The sequence below is a fragment of the Bactrocera dorsalis genome, chromosome 2 (assembly GCF_023373825.1).
Source record: "Bactrocera dorsalis isolate Fly_Bdor chromosome 2, ASM2337382v1, whole genome shotgun sequence".
Taxonomy (NCBI): Eukaryota; Metazoa; Arthropoda; class Insecta; order Diptera; family Tephritidae; genus Bactrocera; species Bactrocera dorsalis.
In genome coordinates this window covers 72,298,121-72,318,528 of record NC_064304.1, presented here as the reverse complement: position 1 = coordinate 72,318,528, position 20,408 = coordinate 72,298,121, and the positions used below count along the sequence as shown (strand labels likewise).

The window sequence follows — 20,408 nt, the reverse complement described above, 5'->3', positions numbered from 1 at the left end:
TAATACCTATCTACTTTGGTCTGTTATACATATATATAATGAAGTATTATTTTGGAAAATAATTGACACTGTTGTTTCAGCTAAAATTAAGAGTTTTTTATTTAATTGTACACTATTTACATTATTTACATTTTTATTTATCTAAAATTAAGAGAAACGACATTTAATGCCAATTATTCGTCTATTTTATTTACAGTGCTTCTATCGTCTGCTCCTTTGTATACGCATTTTTATACATGTTCGATTATATCTTAAGTCTAGTTTCATACTGTACCTAGTGACATCTACTGTTAGTAGATGTGCAATGAATGGAAAGAATATCCTTTTCATTACATCTCCTCCCCTGACTGAGTTTTTTTTGACGTACAAAAGAAAAAAAAAATGTTCAACAATTACCTAATCTCATCTTTAGGAGCTGGTAGTAGTTTTGATACATGGAATAAATTTGATTCCGCTTTTTTATATCCCGTACTTATTTTAAAGATACATTTTGATATTTTTTCAAGTATTTTAAAAGGACCGCTTCTGATTTCGCTTAATTTCTTTCTATTCAGTTCGCTGCCGTTTTCTACAAATACTTTTTCTCCGATCTTAAATTCATACCCGACTCTTGATTTATCAAACAATTTCTTATTATAATTGTGGGACCTTTGACTATTTGTAAACGCGATTTCATGTTTTAGGTCTTTATGTTCTTTATCCAGCTCTTTTGGCAGAATTTTTACATCGTCACCCTCTAACAAATATTTTGGACTGAATTTTGTCACGGAATGCACCGTTTCGTTGTAACGCTTTGTGCATTCGTGAGCTATTGTTGTCCACGCAGTTTTTGTTTCCCCTTCATTATATTTACATCTTATCCTATTAATCAGCGTTTGATTTAGTCTCTAATTTAGGCCGTTAGAAAAGGGAGTATCAACCGAAGTGAATATTATTTTTATGCCTTTTTTCTGTAGAAACTCTTTAAACTCTGTAGAGTTTATTCCAGGGTATTGATCAGCTAGTATTATTTCAATTTTGTACGATTTTATTACATTTTCTACGAGTTTTGTGAAGTCTCTTGCCGATTGAGTCTGTGATGTTAAGATATAGGCATATCGCGTGAAATGGTCTGTTAGAAGATGCAAAATATCTCTTCGTTGATCTAGAACCGCCGAAACCACCAATTGTATCTATGGATACTATTTCAAAAGGATTTTCTGCTGGTCCTAAATGAGACATTAATCCAAACTTTTCCTGGCCTCTAGTCTTATTTTTTATGCATATAGTACATTTCTTACAACTCTCTTTTATGTGTGTTGTCATATTTTTAAACGTGAAGTACGGGCTTATTTTGCTTTTTATTTGTTCTCTACCTATGTGACAGTAATGGTTATGAATTTTCTTTATTAATGCAACGCCCAGGTTTTCCGATAGCAGAATTTTGTTTGTCTTTTTTACGCATTTATAATATATTTTATCTGTTAGTACCAATTTCCCTTTTTTCGTTTGTAAATCTGGGTTTTTTTTTCTGGTCTTCCAAGATTTCGTTTAAGCTAACGAGATTCACGATTTTTAGGATTTTGTCTTCTTCCTCGGTTGTTTCGAGAACTGGATTCCGACTCAAACAATCGGCTTCAGTATTATATTTTCCCGGATTATATTTTATATCAAAATTGTACTGTGATAAAAAGAGTGTCATGTCTCCGAGTTCTTCATCCGTTCGTGATTTTACATTTACTTGCAACAGAGGTTTGTGGTCAGTAAAAATAGTGAATCTCTTTCCCATTAGTCGGTATTGCCAGTATTGTATAGCTCCTTTATAGCTAAACATTCTAAGTAAATAGCTTTCTTTTGGGTTTGACTTTTTGTCAGTTTTTTCGAAAGGTATGCAATAGGTTTTTCGTCCCCATTTTCTTGTGGTTGTTGTAGAATCGCTCCGAGTCCTCGTATGCTTGCGTCAGTGTATATGTGTATTTGTTTATCTGGATCGAAGATCCCCAACACTGGTTTTGAGTATAGAAGGTGTTTTATATCATTAAATGAGTTTTGACATCTTTCTGTCCATATAAATTTTTGATCTTTTCGTAATAAATTATGCAAAGGTTCCAGAATCTTTGTGCTATCTTTGATATATTTGTGATAAAAATTTATTTTTCCAAGGAATTGACGAATATTTTTCCTAGTTTTTGGTGTCGGAAAGGCCTTTATAGCTACTAAATTATCATTTATTGGATATATATTATTATTTTCTATTATGTGGCCCAAGTATTTTACCGAACTTTCCGCAAACGTGCATTTTGAAAATTTAAGTCTAAATCCTTCCTTCAATACAGCCTCCAGCAATTGCCCGATGTGATTCACATGTTCATCGAAACTTTTAGAAAAAACAAGAATATCATCAATATAATTTACTGTGAAATCCGTTAGTTTATTTTTCCTAATAATGTTACTTAATATCCGTTGAAAAATTGCTGGTTCTGTTTTCAGGCCAAACGGTAAGCAGGTCCATTGAAAGTGACCCTCTTGAGTTACGAAAGCTGTCTTTTGCCTATCTGTAATCTTTAGGGGAATTGACCAAAAAGCAGAATTTATATCTAATTTTGTAAAATATTTACAATTTCGCGCTTTTTCCATTATGTCCTCGATTAGAGGAAAAGATTGAGATTCAGGTATTACGATTTTGTTCAATTCCCTAAAGTCTATACACAGTCTAGATTTCGTCCATTCGTCCCGTTTGTATGCCAATGTGACTGGGGCAGCAAAGGGGCTATATGATTCCTCGATCAGGTCTCTTTCTAACAGCTTCGCTATCTGCTCCTCTCTTTCTTTTTTATCATCTATAGTACACCTATATGGACGTTTACTGGGGTATTTTTCAACGACTAGATCTATGTGAGCTTCATAGTTCCCCACTATCCCTATATCGTATTTATCTTTGGCGAATACACTTTTGTATCGATCAACTAATTTATTGATTTCGTTTTTTTCTTCACATAATAAGTGGTTAATTTGAATTTGGAAATTTTCTTTTACTATATGTTCATTGAAGTTTATAACAAATCTCATATCATTATTCTTTTTTATCGTTTCTTTTGAAATATTTTCTTGGTTATCAATTTCTTTTGTGTTCAAACAACTCTGTTTGACGTTTAAATTCTCGTCTTGAGTCAATTTGAATTCTTTTATTGAATCTAAACCAAGTAGGAGATCGTATTTGCAATTCATATCATCAACAACAAATATTTTAATTTTTTTTTCCATTTCGAAAATTTTAAATTTTACCTCTACCCAACCTTCGGCTTTCTTTACACCACTGATTGTTTGTAAATTATTAGTATTAGTTCCCTGATTATTGACGACGTTCTTTTTTTAAGAATTTTGAATTGATTAATGACACGTTTGATCCGGAATCATAGATTCCGTCCAATTCAAGGAATTCATTAAGTAATACTTTTATTTTAATCAGTGGTGTCAAGATTAGTTTTTTGAACTATCGTGTTCTAGTTCTACCTCTAATTCCGCGTTATTGACATGTTTGATTTTTCCATTTTTTTGTTCTCCAATTTCTTTATTCTTGAACCAGCAGTTCGATTCCGAGTGGCGCCGTCCGGGCTTATTATTTTTTTCACGTATTGTGCATGCATTTTTCTCAGGTTTGGTCTTCTGGGTGTCGGGTTTTCGTTCTTTTTTTTCTCCGCTAGGTGTTCCAGTTTTCCTAAGGCGCCGAATAAGTTTTCAGTTTTTTTTAATGATTCACGATCTAGCTTATCAGTAATAAAGTTCGGCAGAGCTGTTGTAATCAGGTCGATCAGCATTCCCGTGTCCGTGGTTTTACGAATTTCTAATAATAGTCGCTCTTTTTTTACCGCGAAGTCTACCAGAGACCCCGAATGGTATTTATACCCCAATGCATACCTGACAGGTGCCCAACCCTTACTTGCGTAGGTTTCGATGAAATTGTTTTTCCAATCTGCATCATGGACGAGTACCAGTCAAGACACGACCGGTCTAGAAATAATTTAAACATCTCAATCATCTGATTTTCTTTTACCTCCAATCTTCTGCATTCAGTTTCAAATTCTCGTATCCACTGCTCTGCATTTGGGTTTCTGTTCGAAAATTTATCTATAACGAATTTCTCAGCTTTTTTTACTTAAATTCTCTGTGGTGTTCTTCTTTTTATCAACAAGTAGTTGTTTTAAAAGGTCTTTTCGTAACCCTTCTTCTGGCTCAACCTTGTCTTGGATTTGTTTAAAGAGTGTGTCCCCAAAAAGCATATTTCTTGCCTTATCCATATAACATTGGTTCAGCTCTGGGGTCAATAAAATCCAAACGCTCAGTTTTTCATGTCGTTTCGTCAACGTTTCCTTTACTCTTGCGAACTCACTCATTCCTCTTAATGTGGTATGGAGTGAGGTAGGTTGTTGATCTTCTGGGATCTCAAATTTTTCTCCCAATGTATTTTCTATTTGGGTTACAGCCGTGAAATTACTCTTACCTCCTTATGCGGCTTTGATAACGAAAATTTTAAAATTATTTGCATCCAAATTTTATTTAAAAAAATACCTAGCATGTTGTCAAATTTGGTGTTAAAATCGTCAATTTTAGCCTCCAAAGATTTGCACCTTTCACAAGTTTTGTTATTGCTATTGCTGTTGGGGAAGTTGGTATTATTATTGGTTTTGAGATAGTTGTTGTTATTGCTGCTGCCCCTGTAGTTGTTTTCGGAATGAATTTGCGAATCATCTATAGAATTATTTTAAAAATTATTAATCCGTTATGGATTTCTCTTTGAAGTCAAATTGTCTTATTCTGATTTGGTTGTTGCTGAGTCATTTTCATATAAATATTCTGCAACAAAACTCTCGAAATATAAACAAATATCATCAGGTTTAGTTTTTCCTTCGTAGATTGCAACAGGAAATACAACAGATTTATTACAGCTAACCACTTTCCCTAAAATTGGCCATAATTGTTTTTGTGAAGTTTTGAATAGAGGTAATCCGTCAATATTTATGTTCACTATGATTTGAAGTAAACTCGAAATTCCTTCAATTTTTATACTCTCGCAACAAAGTTGCTAAGGAGAGTATTATAGTTTTGTTCACATAACGGTTGTTTGTAAGTCCTAAAACTAAAAGAGTCAGATATAGGGTTATATATACCAAAGTGATCAGGGTGACGAGTAGAATTGAAATCCGGATGTCTGTCTGTCCGTCCGTCCGTCCGTGCAAGCTGTAACTTGAGTAAAAATTGAGATATCATTATGAAACTTGGTACAGGTATTTCTTGGCTCCATAAGAAGGTTAAGTTCGAAGAAGGGCAAAATCGGCCCACTGCCACGCCCACAAAATGGCGAAAACCGAAAACCTATAAAGTGTCATAACTAAGCCATAAATAAAGATATTAAAGTGAAATTTTGCACAAAGGATCGCATTAGGGAGGGGCATATTTGGACGTATTTTTTTTGGAAAAGTGGGCGTGGCCCCGCCCCCTACTAAGTTTTTTGTACATATCTCGGAAACTACTATAGCTATGTCGTTAGCTAGAGTCGTTTCCTTCAGACATTTCCATATACAGTTAAAAAATGGAAGAAATCGGATAATAACTACGCCCACCTCCCATACAAATGTTATGTTCAAAATCACTAAAAGTGCGTTAACCGACTAACAAAAAACGTCAGAAACACTAAATTTTCCGGAAGAAATGGCAGAAGGAAGCTGTCCCCAGACTTTTTTAAAAATTGAAAATGGGCGTGGCGTCGCCCACTTATGGACCAAAAACCATATCTCAGGAACTACTCGACCGATTTCAATGAAATTCGGTACATAATATTTTCCTAACACTCTGATGACATGTACGAAATATGGGTGAAATCGGATCACAACCACGCCTTCTTCCAATAAAACGCTATTTTGAATTCCATCTGATGCCTTCTCTGTATAATATATACATTAGGAACCAATCATGATAGCGGAATAAAACTTTACACAAATACGGTATTTAAGCTGAGGTATCCCTTGTGGAAAAATTGTCGTGATCGGACTATAACTTTTCAAGGTCCCTGATATCGAACACGAAGAACTCAGTGCCTAACCTAACCTAACCTAATTTTTCAGCGAAAATGTCGGTAAATCTCTCAGAATTTAATTCTAATTAATTTTACAACAAAATAAAAAAATGTGTAAATAACGGATAATGAAATCTCGATTATCACTTTATCATGCGAGAGTATAAAATGTTCGGTGACACCCGAACTTAGCCCTTCCTTACTTGTTTTTTATTATTTTTTGTAGAGCAAAAATTATCTACATGACTGTAGGTCATAAAATTCACAAATAATATTTGAAACGGTTAAGTTTGCGAAGAAACCATAGGAGACCATTTTGTAGACCATTCAATTTCCTATAAAGTTTATAAATTTTTTTTTTTTTAAAGTAGTTGAAAGTGAGTTACAAATTTTTCTATCTAATAAAGAAAACCATTAGGCGGAGGACCTTCTCGTTAAAATCAAAAGTTCATACTTGGAGAGCCTTTCTGAGAGGTGTTTAACAGCTAAATTCATTCAAATTTCAGAGTACCAAACAGTAGTTCATTTTTGACCCACCGTATTATAAATATATATTATGCAAACTTATACATACATTCACCCAGAGGCATTAGTCTGCTTGAAGTGTACAAAGCCAATGGAGATCCTTTCATCACTTGTCAAAGAAAACAACCATGAAAATGTAAATAAATTTTATTAAAATAAGTTTGTAATTTAGTTGAGTAATATTAAAAAAATAAAAAAAAAATAGTTGAGTAATATTCGAGAAATTCCCTTTTTCATTCATCAACCTTTTTAATTTAATATTATTAGTTATCATTGGCGTTGGTGGAGAGGGCTTTGGAGCGGTTTATTTATTATAATATAATTGTGTTTAAATGAGTAATATGTATGCAATACCCAAATTAAATAATTTGTGCTATTACAACTAAACGAGATTCGGACTTCTTCTTTTAAACAATCATATGGTGCATGTGTGGTTAGTATTATTATCAAATTATTCTAACTGTTTATTACTTATTATGATTTTAACCGTGCGATTCTGTAACGTGAGACAGTCTCAAGTCTCTAAATTTGAGATTTTGAGTTAGAGACAATTTTTGAGACTTGAGATGATTTTGCTATTCTGTAAGTGACAGTCTCAAAATCTATTACATTTCATTATTCAGAGATGTTTTTACACTTGAATGAAAATAAATATGTCGATAACAAATATTAAATTTCCTATAGCATAGTCAAAAAACATAATTATCAATAAAAAATAAAAATATATGTTGACTTTGTTTCATAATATTTACGAAATTTATGTAAAATTGATTTATTTTTCATATTTTCGTGTTTGAGTTGCTTACAAAATATAAAGAAACGACAATCGATTAATATCTATGATGATATCTATTCAGTATATTCAAAATGGCAGACAAGAGCTCTTTTTAGTTTTGTGACCTGCTAACTACCAGGTCTCAACATTTTGAGACTAACGCTAGAGACTGTTTAGTGAATAGTAACTAGTCTCAAATTGAGACTTTGCCTCAAAATGTCTCAAATAGAGACTAGAGACTGGTTACAGAATCCCGCTATTAAACTAACCACTGTGCAGTGCAAAATAAATAAATTTCAACTTGGAAAACTGTCGGTACTATCGATATTATTTGTTTTAATAAAGAATTAGAGGTGCAAAACTATCGAAGCTATAGATAGTACGATAGAATTAGAGTTGCAAAACTATCGATAGCTTCGCATTATATTAGCTTTTGCAACTCTAATTCTGAGGTACCAAAATTGTAGGAATTGAATACGTATTCCCACCAAACATGTATAATCGCATTGTATACAACTGAATTATGGTTGCAGTCACAGATCAAATCGGTAGACTACTTTTTATATATGCGCCATGTCAAATTATCCTATGCGACTCTTGGCATCGTCTGGAGATATTGCGAAACAATTAATGGATATTGGAAACAGGTGAATGCAAATTAACGAATCTGCTTTCTGTAAGATCGCAGAAAGCATAAACAAATCAAAAGTCATCACTGACTTAGTACGCTTGCTATATTAGCGGCCAAAAATATCGTGATCAATACCAACAACGTGTCTACTGTGGTAAATCGAGACGAGCGGCTGGTCAGTTGTCTCCAGGCACCTGGTTTCGCGCGACGTGTTTCTGTGATTGGTGCAAGCCAAAAATGCAGCGTTCGTTAGAGCAGAGGTACGCAATTAAATTCTGTGTGAAACTCGGTAAATCTGCGACAGAGACGTTTGATATGATCAAGCAGGCTTACCCAGATGTTGCTTTAGCAAGAAGTGGTGTGTTTCGGTGGCACCAGGTCTTTTTGGAGGGCGGGAAGAGGTCGCTGATGAAGAAAAGGAAAAAATTTAAAACGATGCTCATTGTCTTTTTTACCATCAAAGGCATCGTCCACCATGAATTTGTTTCTCCTGGATAAACCGTCAACGCCAAGTTTTACGTGGAAGTCTTCAAGAGACTCAAACGAAGGGTCAATCAGGTCCGACAAGACATTGCAGCCGATTGGAAGTTGCGCCACGACAACGCCCCGGCTCACACCGTTTTTTTAACTCAAAGCCTTTAATGCTAGGAAATTTTGCTGCATCGACGCATAAGGATCCTATTTTGAAAGTATTAAAGGATTGTAAATTGTTGAAAAAATGATGTATACACAGCACTTTCATAAATATAGAATTGAAACGAAATGCTGAAATGTCACAACTAAAAAAAAAATGAATTGATGTCCTTAAAAGACATTTTGTTAATTTTCATTATACTATTAATTATTTAGATTAGATGCTTAATTTTAATTCCAATTTCTCACTGGGCTACTTTTTTTTCGTGCTCACCAACACAGTGACAGATCCTCTCATGCCGACCACTGCTTTAATCATAACCAGGGATGGGCACGACCACAACCAAACGGCGCTCATAAAATGACATTGTGTTAGTGCATTTACTGTGTGACAAAGCGAATCAACGATCAGAAATAATCAGTCTGCTTGCAGAAGTCGAATAAGTAGGTTTATGCTGCACGAAGTAGCGCATGCTACATACGAATGTACATACTTGTATATACGACGTAATTTTGTAATATAAAATAATAATATTTTATAATGAATAATTAATATTTAACTTGGATAGAATACTTCAATTGATTACCGAAAAAATATTAAACTTAAAATTTTAACTAAAAATTAATTCATTCTTCACTATAGTATAATATAATTGACGACCTCATTATAATCTAAATCAAAATATGATACTTTCATTCTAATATAATATAATTGACGAGTTCATCATAATCTAAATCAAAATTTGATACTTTTATCCTAAGCAGGTCTTCTAAATGTTTATCTGTTAGCCTAGTTCTATACCTATTCTTAATACGAGTATATACCATTGCTGAAAACGTTGACTCGCAAATATAAGTTGTTCCAAACATAGAATATAATTTAAAAATCTCATTTTTTAAAAGCGGATATTTGTGCTCTTCCATATTTCTCCAAAATTCAATACCACGGTCTAAGGGAAGGTTAACATCAGACTGAAGTTGACTGAGCTCTTCTCGTAAATGTTCTTCAAGATCATCAATTTTACAGAGGAAGGGATTCACATACAAATCAATTATAGGTTTAACCCTGCTCAAGTCTTTGAATCTACTACTTAGATTCTGTTTGAGGTCTTTAAATGAGTCGAAGTACATTGTTAATTTATTTTGCATATCAAAATGATCAAAAATTTCTTTTGTGTGTTTAAAATTGTCTAAAACTCCAGAACGAAATTGATTTTCAAGAATTTGCAGACGTTTTTTAAATGCGTCCATAGCTACTGAAAATCAAAAATGTATTTATATTTACCTTGCATATTTAAATTTAACTGGGAGAAAAAAATACTGATGTCACACAAAAAAGCAAAACTTAACAAAAAATCAGGATTATTTAAATTGCTGATTATTTCTTTGGTGTCTGCAGAAGAATCTTCGGCAAAAAACAAAATTACGTCTTCTTTCAAGTTAAACAGGCGTTCAAGACACTTAGCTCTGCTAAGCCATCTCACTTCTGTGTGAAGCAGAACATCGCTAAATTCTGATTCTTCCAAAAATTGCCGAAACCTTCGATGAGTGAGAGCATTATGACCACTACGAATTTTTTTTATAATTTTGACTGCAATTTCCATTACTTTTTCAACCTTAAAAGTTACCAATTAAACCGTATTTTTTGCCTATCATAGTAGGTGCTCCGTCCGTGCAAATGGACGACAGCTTTTCTTTTTCAGAAAATGAAAAAAGTTGTCGTTCTAAAACCTTGAATATATTTTTCCCGGTTGCATTTTTATATAATCCTTGTAAACAAAGCATATCTTCCAAAATATTAAAATTTTCATCAACGGTCCTTATGAATATTAAAAGTTGACTTGTATCTTGAATGTCTGTGCTTTCGTCTAAAGCAACTGAATAAAATTTTGAAGGCAAAATCTTTTTTTTTCAAATTCAAATACATATATAAAATTAGAAATATCGCCAATGCGTCAAGTAATAGTTCGGCGGGACCACGGAATATCATTAATGTTTCGCGCTAGTTCCATTCCAGATTGCCCAAAACATTGAAGCACTGGTATTGCGACCGTTTTAAAAAACCTTCCATCCTCTAATGGTCTTCCCCTTTTTGCTAAAGCATAGCAAATAATGCAGGAAGCCTTAATAAAAGCCGAAGGATCGCTTCGTTCGATAAAATTAGCATTTTGTATAAATGAATGCTTTAGTTCAAAAAACTTTATTAACCTATCTTCGTTTAATAAATTATTTATTTCTTTGTGAAATGAAAGGAAATGCCTTTTTAAATTTTGCTTGTATACAAAGCGGCTTCGCAGAATTATTTAAAATAAAAAAAAATTCGAATTCCCACTTAGCTTTGAACGATATTAACTTTGCCATATTTATGTATCCAATACGAGTACTCACAGATACGTACATTCATAAATCATAAAGTAATGCGTACAGGTCTATTCAGCTTGACTTCTGATTGCAGACTTACCGTGCGATTCTGTAACGTGAGACAGTCTCAAGTCTCTAAATTTGAGATTTTGAGTTAGAGACAATTTTTGAGACTTGAGATGATTTTGCTATTCTGTAAGTGACAGTCTCAAAATCTATTACATTTCATTATTCAGAGATGTTTTTACACTTGAATGAAAATAAATATGTCGATAACAAATATTAAATTTCCTATAGCATAGTCAAAAAACATAATTATCAATAAAAAATAAAAATATATGTTGACTTTGTTTCATAATATTTACGAAATTTATGTAAAATTGATTTATTTTTCATATTTTCGTGTTTGAGTTGCTTACAAAATATAAAGAAACGACAATCGATTAATATCTATGATGATATCTATTCAGTATATTCAAAATGGCAGACAAGAGCTCTTTTTAGTTTTGTGACCTGCTAACTACCAGGTCTCAACATTTTGAGACTAACGCTAGAGACTGTTTAGTGAATAGTAACTAGTCTCAAATTGAGACTTTGCCTCAAAATGTCTCAAATAGAGACTAGAGACTGGTTACAGAATCCCGCTATTATTTCACTATCGCTTTGTGACAAAGTTCGTCCCATCGTAAGTGCTCGTTTTACGCTCTTCGTTTGTGCGTTTTAGTGACAATCCGTGTGTATACGTATACGATCACTTACGCTCTTTTAGCACCTGCTATGACTCACTTGATAGTCATGTGTACTATATTTCAAAAACCTCTAGATAACCTGAATGTCATCACATATTGTTCGGTTCAAAATTGGTTTACCTATTGTTCAGCGTAATGAGAATCCTCTTAAATTAAGCAACGGTAATTACCAAATACATATCTAATCAAAACAAGTAAGGAAGGGCTAAGTTCGGGTGTCACCGAACATTTTATACTCTCGCATGATAAAGTGATAATCGAGATTTCATTATCCGTTATTTGCACATTTTTTTATTTTGTTGTAAAATTAATTAGAATTAAATTCTGAGAGATTTACCGACATTTTCGCTGAAAAATTAGGTTAGGTTAGGTTAGGCACTGAGTTCTTCGTGTTCGATATCAGGGACCTTGAAAAGTTATAGTCCGATCACGACAATTTTTCCACAAGGGATACCTCAGCTTAGATACCGTATTTGTGTAAAGTTTTATTCCGCTATCATCATTGATTCCTAATGTATATATTATACAGAGAAGGCATCAGATGGAATTCAAAATAGCGTTATATTGGAAGAAGGCGTGGTTGTGAACCGATTTCACCCATATTTCGTACATGTCATCAGAGTGTTAGGAAAATATTATGTACCGAATTTCATTGAAATCGGTCGAGTAGTTCCTGAGATATGGTTTTTGGTCCATAAGTGGGCGACGCCACGCCCATTTATAATTTAAAAAAAAAAGTCTGGCTGCAGCTTCCTTCTGCCATTTCTTCCGGAAAATTTAGTGTTTCTGACGTTTTTTGTTAGTCGGTTAACGCACTTTTAGTGATTTTCAACATAACCTTTGTATGGGAGGTGGACGTGGTTATTATCCGATTTCTTCCATTTTTGAACTGTATATGGAAATGCCTGAAGGAAACGACTCTAGCTAACGACATAGCTATAGTAGTTTCCGAGATATGTACAAAAAACTTAGTAGGGCGCGGCCACGCCGATTTCTTCCATTTTTGAACTGTATATGGAAATGCCTGAAGGAAACGACTCTAGCTAACGACATAGCTATAGTAGTTTCCGAAATATGTACAAAAAACTTAGTAGGGGGCGGGACCACGCCCACTTTTTCAAAAAAATTACGTCCAAATATGCCCCTCCCTAATGCGATCCTTTGTGCCAAATTTCACTTTAATATCTTTATTTATGGCTTAGTTATGACACTTTATAGGTTTTCGGTTTCCGCCATTTTGTGGGCGTGGCAGTGGGCCGATTTTGCCCATCTTCGAACTTAACCTTTTTATCACCTTATCGGATTTCAACTCTACTCGTCACCCTGATCACTTTGGTATATATAACCCAATATCTGACTCTTTTAGGACTTACAAATAACCGTTATGTGAACAAAACTATAATACTCTCCTTAGCAACTTTGTTGCGAGAGTATAAAAAGATCACAGATAAAATTATAGAAGTAACCACTTTGACCGGAAAATTTAATAACGAATCTGATGCCACGTATTCCTCGAGTAAAAAGTACAAACAAGGAAGATATAAGTTAGGGTGTATTTTATACATTTGCAACTTGCAATGACGAAGGCAGACTAATACTTTCAGGTGTTGGCAAAACCTTATCTTAAACGAGTAAGGAAGAACTCATTTCGGGTATAACAGAACATTTCGTACTCATACAACTTGCAAGAATTACATCCAGGGAAGCACACTCAAGTACATAAGGCCTGTTAATTATATATCACCATTATAAAAAGAACAAGCTCTCTTAATTTTACTAAGATAACTCACATATTGGCCGATATATGCGGCATAACGTTTCTCGGAAGCTCGAACATCTTTATTTTAGGTATACGGGGGTTGAGGGAATTACTAACCCGATTCAACCCATTTATAAGAAACGTATTCTCTCTGAATTTCAATTATAGATAAAATCAAAAATCAGCAATAGGTAGTATATGGAAATGGGCGGGGTGACCATGCGATTTCACAGATTTTCATACTGTCGTAAGAGTCAAAGGGATTTATAGTATGCAAATCGTGTGGAAGATATATACACTAGTTGCCGTTAGTCTACTCTTAGATATCTTGATAAAGCTTGCTATGTGGGCTTTTTAATACAAAAAAAATTACGAGTTCTTAAAACGGCGTAATCGGACCATTGCCACGCCCACAAAACGCTATTACTCGAAAACCTATAAACTGCCATAACTAAGAACGAAATTAAGATATAAAATTCCAATTTGCCACAGGGGATCACAGTAGCATAGGTTTAATGTACATTTCTCCTAAACTACTAAAGCTGCAACAACCAAATTTGCTACGCTCAAATAATGTAAAAAATCCTACCAATAGTGTGAAAATGGATGAAATCGGAAGATAACCCCGCTCACTCGCCATTTAACGGTACTGTTCAAAACTACTAAAAGCGCAATAAACCAATAAATAATTACGCCAAAGACATAAAATTTTACACCCTAGATGGTGTATGAGTTTTACAAAGTTCATAACAAATTTAATATACCCTGTTCAGAGTGTAAAAAGCACTTAAGCGCGAGGAAGAACAAAACACTGAAAATTATATAAAGAAACTGTGCCCAAATTCTAGCAAGAAAACTTCCTTAGGAAAGCCCAAAAGTCTTTTAAGCCACCAGTAGATTCCAACATGCCTCTAAGACAGTTAAAAGCTAAAAAATGGTTTAATTGCTCAAAGAACAACTTTAAGTTGCCAACTTTGCCCAATACCACTAATGAGTCGTTTGTGTTTATTAGGACTTCTACTGCTGAAGTTATTAGAATCATAAAAGAGTTAAATCCAAAAAAGGCATCAGGACACAATTATAATACTCCAAAAATGTTAATATAGTTATCAAATATTGCTATAACGGAACTCTTCTTGCTCTTTATTGCAATTTTTTGTTTCGGATACTATCCAAATTCGTGGAAAAAGTTGCAGATAATCATGATATGTAAACCTGGGAGAGACTTAACACAGTCTTCTTCTTACAGACTAATAAGTCTCTTACCCACGAAAACAATATAATACTAACGCAATTCCCAACGAAGTTATAAAAGTATTCGAGTTGTTCAGCTATTTTTCCAGATGTAGCTCAGGCGTTCGATAAGGTCTGGCATGAAGGCTTTAAATGGAAAATCAAAAACGTTTTACCTTACGAATTACATAAAATTTTGTAGTCATATTAAGGAACAGGAAATTTAGAGTTGAAGTAGCAGACTTCATATCAGAACAACGAGCCGCAAGGGTTGGTGTACCTCAGGGTAGCGTACTAGGCCCCCAACCCTGTACATAATATATACAACAGACATTCCAACAACTATTAACATCCACTTTCGCAGATGACACAGCTGTAGTAAGCCGTAACAAATGCTCCATCAGAGCATAAAGTTAAGAGCATCGAATTTAAATTGGCCTTTAAACAAAAATTCTAAACTTAACCTGTGCAACCAACATTGATATATATAATACAAAGGTTCCAATCTAAAATGCTTAGACCAATCACGGGTTCATTATGGTACATGCGTAATGAAAACATTCATAAAGATCTATATATTTCTATGGTAAAGAAGGAGATAGAGGACAGCCGAAGATATATTTCTAAACTTCGCAAACATCCAAACCCATTAGTTAATGGCTTGGTAAATTCCTGCAATAAAACACGTCTAAAAAGAAGTGATCTAACAGCCAACTAGAGAGCAACGTTCTGCCAAAAAAAGGCTCAACCATATTCTTGAGCTTCTTAAGTTTTAAATAGATTTAAGATTTGAATACGCGTTTCCAAGCGGACCCAATAAATAAAGAACTATTTAAAAAAAAACTGTTGTAACAAGGTGCCTTCGCCCACTCTAACGTTAAAATCGCCCAGCACAATTTTTCCATTGTGGCTGAAGCAGTCATTATTATGTAAGAGCGCTAAAACCGCTCATAAGAGGCAATCGTTTGCGATGCAAATTTTGGCTAGACGCTCATCCACCATAATTAACCTCGCTAGACATGTACTATGTATAAAGTTTTCTTCACATTTATATAGCGAACCGCTTGCTTCACAACCAACGTCCTTTCGCAGACGCATCTCTGGTGAATAGGCGATGCAATAAGACTTCAACGAACGCTTAAACTGAATATGTCAGAGGGGCTCTGCTGAAGCTGCCTGTTTCGAATCCTGATCCCATGCTCCACTTTGGTTTGCTACCGCATCTTACACAAGAATTGTTCAGGTTTCGCGGAGGGGACTCAAGAGTAGGTATTGCGTATAGCCCTACGACTATAACTATTTTCCCGGAAGCAGTTCAATACCTGATTACGTTGATTTAATACTGCGGCCATAACGAACGGTACTATTGTTATTTTCACAGAAAACTTAAGAAACATATACCCATAACCTATTGTTTGATATTTCATCATGGAAAGACTTCTTCAACTTTATTACGAAAATTATGGTTCTGCAGGGATGCGCGCTTCGCTCAACATAATCGGCCATGAGCGTACTATTCGCAACAGCATCACCCATCTTGAGACCCAACATTCGTTGTTGGTTAATATTCAACCAAATAGATCACATCAAACATGCAGTGAAAAAAATATAGCAGGCGTAGCTTAGGGTGTAAACGAAGACTGTGAAGAGTCGGTTCGGCACCTTTCGCAACAACTCGGACTGACGTATGGAACAGCGTGGCACATTTTACGTCGAGATCCTAAATTGAAAGCGTACAAAATGCAGCTTATGCAAGAACTGAGGCCACTCGACCGACTTAATGTTATTACTATATTTTAGTTCGTGTTAGCTAAAATTATAATACATAAAAATATATTGAAAATTTAAATGATATTAAATCGGCCGAAGATACATATTTTTACCAACTTGAACGTTTAAATACAGGTCGAAAGGCGGTAATTTTTTATGTGGTACGTTGGGGCAGAGAAGGGGATGGGCTAATTCAATTACTTTGGACATTGCTCTAGTATATATTATAATACAATATTGGACAAAAAACTTGCTGGAAGAATGAAAATCATTATAAGTATTAAATGTGAGGTGGGCGTAGTTATGACTCTATTTATCTATTTTCGCCAATACTAAATCATACTATTAACATACTAAATACTAAAAAAAATTTATTAAGATTTCATTAAGATAACTCCCATACCTTCACCAATCATTTGGAATCAAGTCAGATTAAGATTTTGGAATCAAGCTAGGCCAAGTTTTCGTCCAATTTTATCTATTTTAGGCACAAAGATACACTCTTATGAGTAATTTTCATTGATTTAACCAAAAAATTAGCCGATATATGTACTTATGCAGTAGAAAGTCACCCAAAAGTTGGATAATATTTATGTTAGGTATATGGGGCTCATGGAAGTGTTGACCCGATTCCGCTCATTTACAGGAAGTTACTATAATCCGGAAATTATTCTCTCCGAATTTCAATCACATATCCCTTTAATAGTTTTTAACATACCGTCATACTTGTATGTGGAATGAAGAGTCGGCGGATTTATCATTCGAGTGCAGTGTTTTCACATTATTGTAAGAAGGCTGTTGCAAATTTGGGTAATAAGGTTTTATTAATTTGAAAAATACGTATATTAAACGGGCGCGGTCTCGCTCCCTTTTTAAAAAATTTCAGACCATAAATGGCCCTCCTCAATGTGATTCGTTGTGCTAAATTTGAGTTCCGTTTCTTAATTTACTTAGACCAATGAATGAATAGAATCAACATGCTCCTCGCTATTGTCCAAAAATTTTAATTCTGATATATGTGATTCGTTGTGCTAAATTTGAGTTCTGTGTCTTACTATATTAGTACTAATTTTTTCTTTTCATAAATATTAAAAATAAGTTCAGTTTTTAAGTTCTTTAATATTGCTCACTATTATAACACAATTTCTAATTACTGTAAAATTTTTGTATTTTCAGGAGCTTTATGTTAATAAAACATCATCTTATCCTAGGTTCACTCTCACAACTCTTATTCCCGGAAATCCATATATTTTATCAATTTTTGCATGGAATTTGAAAGGACGGTCAGATGCCACGGTTTTAAATGTAGACGTGATTAAAACTCTAGATACCAGTTTAAATGCAGGGCAAGGTAATGAGTATCTATATATTTGCAAAATATGCTTTTATACACCTTTTGAAAAAATAGTTAAAGGTTATTCCAAACTTCTAAAAATAAGAAAGGCTCTAAAGTTCGTTTTTTTTTAATTGGTCTATCCATTTCTAACATATTCGCTACTATTTACCATTAAGAATTAAAAAAATCTGTTCGCCACCAAGAAGCGCATAGAAATATTAATTATTATAAAAATATAATTTTTATCATCGTATTAATATTTTATATATAAAATATGTATTGTAAAGTTTGTTTTGTTAATTATTTACGTAATATGTTATTTGGAAATAATTTACAGAATCCGTCGCTTATTTGAATCATCTGATCGAATAAAAATGTATTGCATTCAAAGTAATGCAAATTTTCCAGCTTAAATGAACCCAATTAATTGATTCTCCCATATTTGGTTAAAGATATGTGTTATTGAAAAAATATACTTTTAATTTTCCCCAGTTAATTGGAGACAAACCTTTCGTTAAAAAAAATCATCTGACATTGCCGAACATACATATCTTAGAGTATTTTAAGCAGTAATTGGCTTCACCGCAAAGCAATTAAAAACATATGCACACAAGAATGATTGATTACAAGATTACGCCTGATTTACAGTAATTTTATCAGTTTAAGCTGTGATAATTGTTACAAAAACAAATTGCACTTTACCGCCTTGTTCTGGCGTAGTTCTTTTGAATTGAGAAGAAGAAGCATGTAAATTTTAAACAAAATAGTAAACATTTTTGTTAATTTGTTGCGTGGTGAACAAAATTGTAGTAAAAATGGAATAATTTTGCGTGGAAATATTTGGATATTTTTCAAACTTTAAATTTTTTATATTGATAACAAAATTGCCAATGGATGGTTAAAAAGAATTGTGTTTACGAAGGTATATTAAAGTTCTCAAAAAATGGGTAATCTTGTAGGGTTAATTAATTTAATAAACATAATAATTCTTCTTCACTTCATTACTGGCGTAGACACCGCTTACACGGTTATAGCCAAGTTAACAATAGTGCAACAGTCGTTTCTTCTTTTCGCAATGTGGCGCCAATAGGATATTCAAAGCGAACCCAGGTCCTTCTCCACTTGGTCCTTCCAACGGAATGGAGGTCTTCCTCCTCCTCTGCTTCCCCGGCGGGTACAGCGTCGAATACTTTCAGAGCTGGGGTGTTTTCGTCCATTCGGACAACATGACCTAGCCAGCGTAGCCGCTGCCTTTTAATTCGTAGAACTATTCCATCGAATGCGATATTCGCCGTGGCCAATGCACAAACCTTTCTCTTGAAAACTCTTAACGTCGACACATTAGATGTTGTCATCTTCCACGGGAATTAATTAGGCGTATTAACTCAATTGTCGCGATCGGCTATATTAGAGCGTTCTGAAATTCAAAAAAAAAACGGAAAAATAGCGTATGTGGGAGATTTTCTACGGGTCATTCTGAACAACTTTGACTAAAAGAATACCGGTCGAAACCCTTTCGTGCCAGCAATTTTTTAGGCGATGTTCAACTTTCGTTCGTGAGGTTTTGAGATATCCTAATGAAATTTAAAACATAGGTATATTTTGGTATTCTATTGATAATTTTTTGGATCGATCTAGCCGACTTTTGTTTGTAAATTTCAATACTTTTAAAATCTGTTTAAATATAAAAAATAAAATTTCATGAAAAGACAATGAGGATGAATTATGGTAGTATGACATTAAATACACAAAAAATAGAAACAATGAAATAAAATAAAATTTTAAACATTAATTGACGACAACGATCTTCTTCGTTGTAAACTATTGCCCTGCAGTTGAATCGCAAATATATTTTCATGATTCTCCAAACGAAAAAGTTAACGTCTACAAAGTTCTTCGATTGTTTCCTTTACAGTAAACAACTTTAGATCCCGGTGGAGGACATCATTTCTCATATAGGAAGGAACCCCCACTAAGGTGGGTCGATTCCGGAATTTTTTTGATTCGGTATTTCTAATAGTGCGGAAAAGTTGCCTTAGTACTTCCTGATTCCAATGCAACTTTTTGTTTTGAGATCGGATTGCATCTTCAACCCGAACCTCGGCCTTGAAATTTCGGAAATTCGCCTAAAATCGTGAAATTGTCTACCTAGCCTGAAATACGCATCTCATGGCAAAATGTATAAAACAAAAGTTATTGGTCACGTCATTTGCTACCGAAATGGTATATGTGATCATGGCCGCAGGACGAACCGTTTGTTTGTTCACTGAACAGCGTGGGTTCTCCCTTTACTCTAATTTTGAGTCGCTTGATGAAATTTAACATGGAAGCGATAAGTGCTCGGGGGTATGATGAAAATCGCACAAGGATGTCAGTATAATCCAATGTCGTGTGAAAGGAGTAAATTTTTGGACTTTCTGGGGCAATTATGATGCGCATGGGCGATCGTGGCCAAGAATCAGGAGATTCTGTTAATCATCGAGGACCATTCCACCAAAGAGTGGTGGTTGCAAAGTGCAGAGGCTTGCACTCTCTTGTACCTAGATCGGAAGGATTGTCAGCACTGGCTACGTGTCACCAAGTA

The 20,408-nt window shown here is 34.2% G+C and overlaps 2 protein-coding genes across 10 annotated transcripts in view; both read left to right on the top strand.

Moving 5' to 3' along the window:
• Positions 1 to 20,408, top strand: part of LOC125776627 (uncharacterized) — a 518,523-nt gene that overhangs the window by 221,666 nt on the left and 276,449 nt on the right. The gene's annotated exons all lie outside the window — the stretch shown is intronic.
• Positions 1 to 20,408, top strand: part of LOC115066219 (hemicentin-2-like) — a 469,188-nt gene that overhangs the window by 309,732 nt on the left and 139,048 nt on the right. For all 9 annotated transcript variants that reach the window (XR_007421871.1, XR_007421874.1, XR_007421873.1 and 6 more), the window contains one exon: positions 17,665 to 17,839. Coding sequence is in view for 5 of the 9 variants with exons in the window: in XM_049449924.1 (XP_049305881.1) it covers positions 17,665 to 17,839 (175 nt within the window). In the remaining 4 variants the exon portion in view is untranslated. The remainder of the gene's footprint in view (positions 1 to 17,664; positions 17,840 to 20,408) is intronic.